Below are 11,140 nucleotides of genomic sequence, written 5' to 3' on the forward strand. Positions count from 1 at the left end.
GACCTTTTGATATTTATCGAGTTTGTGGATTGGCGACTTTACCCATTGATCATATATAATGCTTGGGCTTCTGTAGTTATGTAGGTTCTCCAAGGAAACGTGTTAATAAGGAACACTGAAAAACAAATGAATCATATTATTTTTGTAACCTTATCTCTAACGTTAATCATGATGAACAAAAGAAATGAGTAGGCCCTATTAGTGATTATCGGTTTTAATCTCACCACAGCAGCCCCCCCCTCAAGTCACGAAGAAATCCCCAACACACCACACGCTCAGACATTAAGGAGCTAACAAAAATATAGGCATAGAAAAAAAACCCACTCACATTATCATATATACACAACACAAACACAGATGTTATTTTACAATCAAACATGCACACAGACACACGTGGGGGCCTCTCGTGGCCTAGAGGTTAAGGTGCGCTCATATGACCTTATGCAGTTGCGAGTGCCGTAAAATCTCTACTAATACTAATACTAGAGGTTAAGGTGTTGGCATGTTGGCTCCTTCAAAGGTCCTGGGTTCGAATCCGAGTCACGACCGAAAACTTTTCTTCTCTAACATTAATATTGTCTCCTTTCTCCTCCTTTCCTGTTCTCTAGCAATGTTCTGCCGTCAGCTTTCGTCTCCTCTTTCTGCCCCCACCCTTTCACTTTCACCTCCTTTGCCCCATCCCCTGGGCTCCTGACTCTTTCTGCAGCATTTCTACTGCTACTCCTTGGCTCCTTCTTACTGCTGTTTTTCAGCCACACCTCTGATCTTCTGGTAGGAAAGATCTACACTTTGATCTAGCCTTCTCGGACAAGGGCGAAAAATCTCGGAGAGCCGTGTGCAAGTTGCGTAGGTTAAAGATCCCTTGGTGCAGTGGCGGTGGGTGGGGCTGAGAAATCAGGGGAGGTAGAGTTCAAAGTTAAGATTTCCATTGTTCAGAGGACATTCCAGATATGTGTGAGTATATTTCATTCACACACTCACACCCAAACGCGCTCATTTGACCTTATACAATTGCGAGTGCCGTAAAACACTTACCAAAAAATCGAATAACTGATTAATTAAATACACGCAAAGGCACACACAGCAGTAACTTGATAAGGCTGTGGGGTCGCACAAAGCAAGGCATTCCTAAAACGTGGGCCCATGAGCGTGTTTGGGTTACTGTTCCTAATTGGAAAAGTTCCGCGTTTCAAAGCAAGGCTAAGTGCGTATATGAATGAAATAAGATGAGTTTAGTTTGCATGTATAGCCTCTTTGGTTTGAATGTTAGTTTGAATTGAATGATCTACTAGACACGGCATTTTCAAGCCACAGGTCGAGTGTGATCCCGGCCCAGTCTCTCTCTCTCTCTCTCTCTCTCTCTCTCTCTCTCTCTCTCTCTCTCTCTTCCTTTCCCTCTGTCAACACAACATCCAACTGTAAAAACAATTAATGGAATGAAATTAATGGAGAAGAGAGGAAACTTGAACTCGTTATCCGCCCCTTTCCTGACCCAGATGTCATTAAATGCTTTGTCTACAAGTCTACGGCAAGCCTAGCAGAAATTCGACGAAGACACTCCGAAGTAAGAAAGCCCTAGCTCCCAGTTAACCCTATGTACTTGGAGCTGAAGCGCACAGGGGAAATTTTAGGTAAATTTTTACTTTCACTCCCGCACACAGATGCACTGTTTCAGGGGTCAAACTGCAGTACTGTTTGCTGCAGATCACACATAAAGCCACTAAAACTGTCGCAAATCAATTATTTTCAAGACAATTTCAAATCTAACTGTAAAATATCAAATTATGGGTAAAAACAGGGGGGCATGCCCCTCTGTAACCCCCCAGATTTTCTTTTACCCCAGTGGGGCAGGCCCCCCTGGAACCCCCCGATTGGTCCAAAGCACGTCTATCTCGGTTAAAAACAATCAAATATTTCAAAAACTATTAATTTGCAACGGAAATGAAGTTGATATTCGTGTTCTGCGCATCAATATTTAGTAGAAGATAGACAACTGGTAGCTGAGTGTGAGTTGGGAGGGAAAGTTTTATTCTTTTTAGCGGAAGAGGTAGTTAAAAAAAAAACAACCATAGTATAGTACAAGTTAGAATTAATCCACAATAAATTATTTTCGTCTGGGGGTCTTTTGCTGCAAAATCACCGTAAAACCAAGGGCCACAACTCTAAACAAAAAAATTAAACGCGGCCGGCTTGGTAATTTTTTCAGGATCCAGTATGAGTATCCAGTAGAGTGTAGAGGCCCTGATATATATTGATGTAATGTGATATTCCGTAGTTTTGTAGGCCTTTGACATGATAGCAGTGACAATTTAAAGTCACATGTTTTTTAGTTGTACGATTGAACGTCTTTTGCTTGATTCTTAATTGGTGAGTGTTGGTCAACTGTCAACTAATAAGACAGGGTGAACCTTGCAGACAGTTGATCTAGATCTAGATCAAGAATCGAGTTTCAGTTTCAATTTAGATTCTGCTCAACTCAATCATCTTCGACTGGGTAACAACTGTCAATTTAAAAGGAGTCTTGGTCTTGATCTTTTAAAACTGGATACTGGATAAAGCTGTAGTTATTCGCTCAGGGTATTTGAATACTATGGGAATTGTATTCGCACAGGGTTTGCGAATACTATGAAATTTTATTCGCACAATGGGGTGTGTGAACACTACAAAATATTATTGGCACAGGGCGTTTCAAAAGAAGGATGGAAATTAATTGGGCCTAGCATTTCCTCATTCCCCCCCCCCCCCCCCCCCCATCGCGTAGGGACAAAGATTATGTAGCCTATAACAAGATAGTTCACTCAGGACTCTCTTTGAGCCAATTAAAAAAGTGTCCTCAAAATTTGGTGACATCTTCGAAAAAATGCGGACTTTACGAACAGTTAGATCTACCCTAGTTGTGTGAAAAACAGTAAAAGTGAAATTAACAGACTGTTTTATCCGGGTACTTATTTTTACCAAGAAGACCCGAGAAGATCCGAAAAGACTGCCGAAAAGACCCGAGAAGACTCGAAAAGACGTACATGGTTTATTTATTTATTGTTTATTTATTTGTTGTTTAAATTTGTCACAAACAGATCGATAATAGCTACACGGCCGTGGACTAGACATGACTCGGACCCCACTTTGCATCACTGCTAGACGGCTGGGCTAGCCGTACTTTTATGATGGTTAGACTGACAAACAGAAAAATATAAGGCCTACTGAATTGTATAAATTTTTAGTTTGCCATACCTAAAGTATTTGTATTTGAGACGAAACCAGGTGCCTTGCTGACAGTGCAAGAAACACAACCTCAAAACCCAGTATCACAACAGACAGAGCTAAGAACATCATCAAATGCAGCACCAGGGAACAGTGGCTGAATGGATGGGCATTGGGCAAAACTTGAAGAGCTGTATTTTCATACATGACTGCTCCCAACTCAAAAGATGCACTAAATTCCCTGAGTAGAAGAGAACAGGTCGCTATCTTTCGCTTGGGAACAAAACACATTCCATTGAATTCCTACCTAAATAGGATCCGCTAGGATACCACACTTGACTGCCCGCTGTGTGACTGCGAGGATGAAACAGTACAGTTTCCCACCATCTCTTTTCTTGCCGTGCAATTAGCGACATGCGAGCACCTTCCTACCTGCCTCCCCCGATATCGGAAAATACTTTATACACAGCGACAAACCACAGCTGATAAAGACCTGTAAATTCTTTGCCATATTGACAGACCGAAGGGCTAGATCCCAGATGGTTGCTGGATCGGAAAAGTAAAGTAAAGTAAATATAGAGATGAGAGTTCTGAAATGTTGATCAAAATCCAACAAAATATTTAATGTTTTTTCCAATTTTCACCCTCAGGTTGACATTTTCATGAAAAAGCCCATTATATAATTTTGACCTTTCTATTGTCCGAACTTTGTTCCCTTGATTTTGCCTGAAATTTGTACATTGTGAAGTTAAATATATATATAATGAAAATATTTCCCATGGTTAATCTCACAATTTCACTATCTGTGTGCGAGACTAGTTTCCCAGCTATAATAGTATTTTCTAAAAAAAGAATTATATATCTTAAAACTTTTGATGCTGTAGTGAAGTGTATCAGAAATTAAAATATCCTTAACTCTTTCCGGATGTATCGCCGATATATCGGCGCAAGTCCACACCCCTTGCGGACATCACCGATATGGGTGCCTCAGTTTTGTTTCGTTTTAACACAATCCGTCATTTATAAAATTACTTTTAATAGCCATTGAAAACTCGGAAAGGGTTTAGGAAAAGAAAACATCTAGTTTCACTTTGTCAAAGCGTGGTTTTGGGGAAAAACGAGTGAATTAGTTCTTGCGGTCTTGCATCAACAAAACGATACGACCGGACTCAGTATAAATATCATAACTCACACAAATATTGGAATATTGCTTTCAAATAAAAAAAGCTGCACTTTCATAAATTTATGGAATATAGCTCTAGGGCTGTATATATGATAGACAGGAGCTATGCTGATTTGCTTTCACGTGTTTGGTGAATGTAATTTTTTCTGTCGAAATTTATTTTTTTCATCACCATCGCCATTTCTAACTCTTCTAATGCATACTTATGTTCAAAATTAATCCTTGTTTCATATTGGGATGTATTCCTTATTCAATTTTCTTCAATTTGATATTCATATGTTACGTTTTGAGTGATGGTTATGCTTCTATGAAGTTATTTTGTACACCACCTGCAGAACCAAATCGAGCCACAGGTTAATTATTACCCTCTTAATTTTATTCACTGATGCAAAATATTCTGAGATCTCACATGTGAGAAAAATTTTGAGACCACGTTTTCATTATATATACAAATTTTCAGTTCCAGAGTAACTGAGCCAAAGGGTCAAGATGAACACAGACACAGAAGGGTTTGGGGACCTGCTCCAGCAGGCGGAGCAGCTGACGGCAGACATGGACTCGGGCACAGACCTGCCTCATGTTGAGCGCAACCTGCAGCAAATCCTGGAGGCGGGTCAGCGTTTGCTCTCACGGGCCACCCCAGCTACTCAGGACAACACTGATGTGCAGGCGTGAGTTGGCTTCAACAGAGACTTGGATTTTACTTTTGATTGAAATGTTTGTTTAGTTTTTTCTAGGCAGTCTGCATAGTTATAGTTATAAGGGTAAATGGAAATTAGAACATGTATTTCGAATTCTGTGCAATACATTACATATGAGTAGTTATCACATTGGAGAATACTTTTGTTTTATCACTTTAAAAGTTGGACGAGAAAGGGTTCCAGAACATCTTTAAGTAAATTCTAATTTGATTTGTTTGTAGGGGAACTAGGAATGATATGAGTTGCTGACATCGGGCCCTGCCTAGAACTTCCTTCAAATTCTTCACCTCATATTGTTCATTTTGACCACCTTCTCAGCTTTACCAGCATGGATTATATATTTATTTTACCAGTCTTCTCATAATGACATAAAGGTTCAATATATTGTTTGTTCTTTGTGTTACAGATCCATACTCTTGGGCAGCAAGGGATTTGTCTTGCCCAAGATTTCTGAGCGCCTAGAGGGTCTGAGAGCAGCCACAACTTTTGAGCCGTTAGAGCCAGTCAGGGACACAGACATACAGGTGGGATTACTGTAAACAGTGACAAAGATTAGGAGTAGACATATTTAAGTTTAAGGCCACACACTGGTTTTTGGAGTCCAGTTTGGGTCCAGACAATGTTTTTTGGGTTTTCAGAAACTTCCCTTGAAAATTATGTGCTAAATCGAATGGAAGTACTCCGAAACTTCTATTTCAATGTGATAGCTCCATAGAGTTTGGAACAATGTGAGTCAATACAATGCTATATAAAGCAAGTTTTAGATGTTTTGCTCCTTTCCTCAAAATGTTAATTTCTTGGCTTTAAAAGCTAAAAACTCAAACTCCATTCTAGATAAAGACATGAAATTTGGAGGGTAAGTGCACTATACAATTCCAAATAAAATTACGCTAGCTTCTTGTAATTTTTAAAACTATATTTTTAATGATTTTTTTTACTTTGCTATTTTGACTATTTTTGTCATTCGCTATAGACAATTCTTCTAAATGTTACAAAATTATTAATATTTACAATTTCAAGAAAGGCTAGCATCATTTTCTTAAGATTTGTGTACAGATTACAAATATGTAATTAGTTAATAGATACCATGGATAGTTTTTGAGTTTTTAACTTTTAAAAATGGTCCTTCAGATAGCTCGATTTCTCTCTAATTTGCCATTTCTGTAATTATGTAATTGATAATGATTTCCAAAACGGAACATTTTTAATCCTTGAATGGAATGTTTTGAGAAAATGAGAAAAAACAAGTTAAAATTACTTAATTGTAAATTTTAGAACCAAGAAGTAGAGTGTGTGGCCGTAATAGCTTTGTTTTGCTCATTTTTGATTTGTGGGTTACCAAGGAGTGGGTGATAAGGAGACCTTTTTATTTTTAGTGTGAATGCATGTCATGTCAATAGCCATCACATATCGTATATTATATGCACTGAGTAAATCATGTGGCATTGTCCATACTCCTGAATTTTTCTCACCTATTCCTTTATTGGTCACTGCTGTACAGCATGCTTCTTTTATGCTCTATTCAGTGTGTGTGCCATAAAATTATTCTTTGTGTGTTTCTGGTCCAAGATCCTCCTGCCTAAAACACGATTGCACAGACTTTACCGCTTATCATTCTCTGTTCATCAGCGGCTCAACCACTGTCTATAGGATTATGTATATCTATTCTTTCTTCATAGAATGAGCAATCAGTACAGTCAATATTTATAGGAATCCCGATTATTGTAATGCTCTATGATTCTTTTGTGTTATAAGAAAAAAGTGTGTGATTGAAGCTATAATGTTTTATTTCACCATTTCAGGGTTTCCTTCGTAATGAAAGAGAAAATGCTCTGTTGGCTGTGATAGAGCAGACGCGCAAAAATGTAAGTATTTTGACATCATAGACTTCACATTTGAAGTTGTGACAATGTTGTGGACTTGAGCGAACGTGTAGATTTTATTTTCAGATAACCATAAGGGCATTTGGTATAAAGTACCAATATTATCAAAGAATCCATACTAGCCTTCATATAGTCTTAGATACATTCAGGATAGTTTTGGTAATTTTTGGTAATAAGTTTTTAAAATAAACCTGCCAAATTGTTCCTTTTTGTACTAGGCCATTATTCCTCAATGCATTCATTGTGGATCGGTCAACGATACATTATTGTAATCTGCAAACTGGTCAAAGTCTATCGTGATAGCAAAATTTTTTGCCCCTTTACTTCTTTCTTTCATTCACTCATTCTTTCCATCTGCAGATCATTGCTGCAGCTGGAAAATCTGTGTTTTGATCAAGAAAACTGAATTGTGAATTAAGAAATGAAATCGTTTTCAGAAAGAAACTTTTTTCAAATCTGTCTAGATCTAGAGAAATTGTCAGTGTGAAGATTCTACTGAAGCGTGATAAAGGCTGCGAAGAAAGAACTTAAATGTAATACTAAAACTAAGTTTAAGAATAATTGGGAGTAGTACTCCAAGGTTGTGACATTCAACATTTGAGTGTGAAAATGTAGGAAAATTAAAGTGAAAGCTGGGTGACTGTATTGTCAAGATTGATGTTCCTGGAATTGCCGTCTGTCAATGATATGATGAGAGATTGAATTATCATGACAATGGCATGGAAAACTTGCATTTAAACATTTCCAACAAGGGAAAGACATGTAGATGAAGAAATTAAACATAACAAAATCCTGGTGGAAAAAATGGGTATAATGTGTTGTTGGCAATCTCTTCAAACAGGCTCCCAAATGCCATTTTCCACTCTCTAAACTCACTAAATTTTCTGTTGTAGATGCGTGTTTAATTTTGCTGTATGATGTGGATGGTAATGTCTGAATACAGTATATGCGACTTTCATTTTCTATGTTACGATACTGCTTTATCACGCTTATTGGAATGTTGTTGTTTTTTAATTGTTGTCTGCAATTTAGCTAATTTAGGCATATTTCTTTGCTGCCTTGCACTGACATAGGGTATAACCCCTTCAGCCAGTGGTTCTGCTTTAACCCCATCAGTACCCCCTGGGGTCATTTTGTATCCCCAGGGTTGTATTCTTCACATTTTAGAATACTTCTAGTGTGAAGATCTCTTTGAAACTTTCAGTATTTCTCAAAAAAATTTTTTTTACAGACTACTACACAAATCGTACGGATCGGATTATGGAGTAAATTTCCTCTTCGGAAAATGGTGGCACTAAAGAGTACCCCACCTCGTATGGATACGATAGTAAAACAGGACGTACGGATAAGGTTAATTGCTCTCAAAATTCTTTTCTTTTAGCGTGAGATGCTCTATTTAATAGTGTTATTGAATGTTGTGGAAAGTAGTTTAAACAATACCAGGGCCTTTATGCTCACATGTAAAATGTTAATGTGAATACTTTGTTGTTTGTACCATTTGATTTACATTTCCGTAGAAAACCCGCAGCTAGTACTTAGATTTGGTAAAGTACTGAATCACTGGTGTAAGTTGACAACATTGGTCCTTACTTGATTACTTGATTCCAGAACTTGGGTCATCAGAGATGGATTCTATCCATAACTCCTGGCCCCTCCTCAGCAGGGTCATTCTTAAGGTATTCATACTGAAGTTCTCCATCACTAACTGCTGATTTGTTTGGCAGGGTTGCAAAGGTACCACGGCCCTGGCTGTATTCCTTTCCTTTTCAGTATCTCCACTGAATATGAGCTGGCTTCTCTTTTGCTCACCAGATGATTGCGTGCGAGTGCAGTCATAGTATGAGGATCAAGTGTGGGGTCCAGTGCTGTCTGCTAATTAAACTATTTGTTTTTATATATGAAAATGTGAATATTATGTCACAATGTTCTATTTTGGTGTCTTCTATTCAGACGTTTGAAGAGGTGGAGCGCAGACAGTGGGAATGTATGGAGAACGAGTGGGAGAGAGAGAAACAGAAAATTCTCAACTCCCTGCTTGGTTCCGGCCAGGAATCCTTTGAGTTTCAGCAGGACCCGGAGGTGGGGATTTGGTTACAGAAGTTACTTAATGTACCTGCTTTCTTGTAGTTGGCTGATAGTTTTCATGAATATTTTAGGGGAATTTATATGCGAGTTTAGTCTTTTATTCTGTCCATTTGTTAAGCTTAGTGAATATGTGGCATTACTGGCTGTAAGTCACATTTTGTTAAAAGTGGTGAATATGACTGCCTTTTTGGGTACAAATTCATTCATTTTGAAGTGGAGCTCTTGGTCCCTTCAGGACTCTGGGCTGGCTGGAGAACTGTTCAAGAAATGAAGAACGTTCTGAACGTTATTGTACTGTTTGCATAACATTTTATATTTTAATGTAAGATTCAGAGACTGGTCTGTTTCAAGATTGAAGTATAAATAGGTCCAAAATAGAACTGCAAATTAAGCGCAACATTGAAGCTATAAACAAAGAGACAGTTGACCTACTTAGATTAATTACGTCTCTTCATTAGATGAATTTGGTGAATGAGCCACCAGTGACACCTGAAATATCTAATATTGCATTATTATTTATTCAAATGTATTTGTTTTACTTTAATATTAGTTTCCATTGGCACACGAGGATTAGTACTGAAGTGTTATCATCTGTTGTACAGTAGAACTCGGATTCAACGAGCTCGGATTCAACGAAAACTCGGATTCAACGAGATGAGATAGCTCTAGATTCCCCGTTTTTTTTCTTCTTTAAAAGCAATAAAAATAATCCGGATTCTACGAGCACTTAAATCAGCGAGCTCGGATTCAACGAGGTCCCTTCCAGGGTGAACAGCCCCCGCAGACGTGGCTTCGCTCATTTTTCTCCCGTAACGAAGCTGATGTGTTCCCAGAAACCATCCATTGCACCTGCATCTTGAACCATTATTCACTTCGCCGATTGCATGCGACCAATCAGCGGCCTTCTTTCATACCAACACATGGGTTGTTGGCTCGCGCACCTACTATGGCATGTGTGTGTCGGGGTCGGATGAGCGGCCTGCACACGTGTGACACTGTATGCGTGTCGGGAGGGTGGAGGGGGGGGGACAATAGCGGTCTGGGCGTTGAACGTCGCAGATATAAACGTGTGTCTTTTCCCCCTCGGCAACTGGTCATTATTACAATGACAGTCAGACGAGATAGTCTAGTCTTGACATAGATCTACGTAATGAATTGTGCGCGGGTCTCTATGGAATCAAAAGTTGTCGTATGCTAGGCTCTACACAGCAACACAGCTTTTTGGTGAACAATCGAGATGACACAAGCATGTGCATTTGAACGAATAGGTCTTTTTTTTACACAGCTCATAATATGCAGGCTTTTCAGGGACTACTTGCGACTTCTCTTTATACTTGCTCAGTGGCTGTAATTATCTACACAAAACCTCATATTTGCTATAACGAACACTCAGATTCAACGAGATTTTAGTTCAGGCCCGGCGACCTCGTTGAATCCGAGTTCCACTGTATTTTGTTTCTTCTTCCTTTTCTCTTACTGTAATAGATAGCATTTGTGCACCAAGTATCAAGTGCCATGACTTCAAAGGGACATGCTTGTGTCCAGAGGCTGTTGCACACTTGTGAAACCCTTAATGTTTTTCTGTTGAGATGTAGATTAAGCTCTCTTCTTGTTGATGCTGGTATGTTAACCAAATTGTCTGCTTTCGTAATGGACTCTTTTTAAAAAAAAATATCCAGCTTCTGATGACAGAATCAGAGTTGAGTGGTGGAAGGAGCAGTTTGGATCACATTGAGATGGCCTATGCCAGACAGGTAATGTACTGCACTTGTGAGACAGAAGTCAGGTTTTTTTTGTGGAGGGAAAATTTTTGTCTGGGCTTGACTTGTTTAAGTCATGATGGGTAACTTATTCATCTTCTTTATAATAGTTCAGTGGTTGTGGTTGTTATTTCAGTGTCATTTGGCTCTGAAGTTGTTACCAAAGTTTTATTCCTTTCTGCTCTTTCTGTGTTTTTATTTTTAAAAATTGGGATATGGAGTTTTAAATAGCAGGATTTTTATATTTGGTTTTGACCTTAAAAAGAAGTACCATCTTTCATTGGGTGAATTTTTAAAAAGTAATCTCTCTCTCTCTCTCTCTCTCTC

The 11,140-nt window shown here is 38.6% G+C and overlaps 1 protein-coding gene across 2 annotated transcripts in view; it reads left to right on the top strand.

The window, feature by feature from the left end:
• Positions 1-2,158: 2,158 nt before the first annotated feature.
• Positions 2,159-11,140, top strand: part of LOC101863846 (nuclear pore complex protein Nup93) — a 31,369-nt gene continuing 22,387 nt past the window's right edge. The window contains exons 1-6 of one of the 2 annotated variants that reach the window (XM_005108299.3): positions 2,159-2,256; positions 4,845-5,055; positions 5,492-5,609; positions 6,888-6,950; positions 8,919-9,047; positions 10,733-10,807. In XM_005108299.3, coding sequence (XP_005108356.1) covers positions 4,874-5,055; positions 5,492-5,609; positions 6,888-6,950; positions 8,919-9,047; positions 10,733-10,807 — 567 coding nt within the window. In that variant the 5' untranslated portion in view covers positions 2,159-2,256; positions 4,845-4,873. Of the gene's footprint in view, positions 2,368-4,844; positions 5,056-5,491; positions 5,610-6,887; positions 6,951-8,918; positions 9,048-10,732; positions 10,808-11,140 lie in introns of both variants that reach the window. The other variant, XM_005108298.3, reaches the window with a different exon arrangement.

This window comes from Aplysia californica, unplaced genomic scaffold (assembly GCF_000002075.1).
Source record: "Aplysia californica isolate F4 #8 unplaced genomic scaffold, AplCal3.0 scaffold00676, whole genome shotgun sequence".
NCBI lineage: Eukaryota > Metazoa > Mollusca > Gastropoda > Aplysiida > Aplysiidae > Aplysia > Aplysia californica.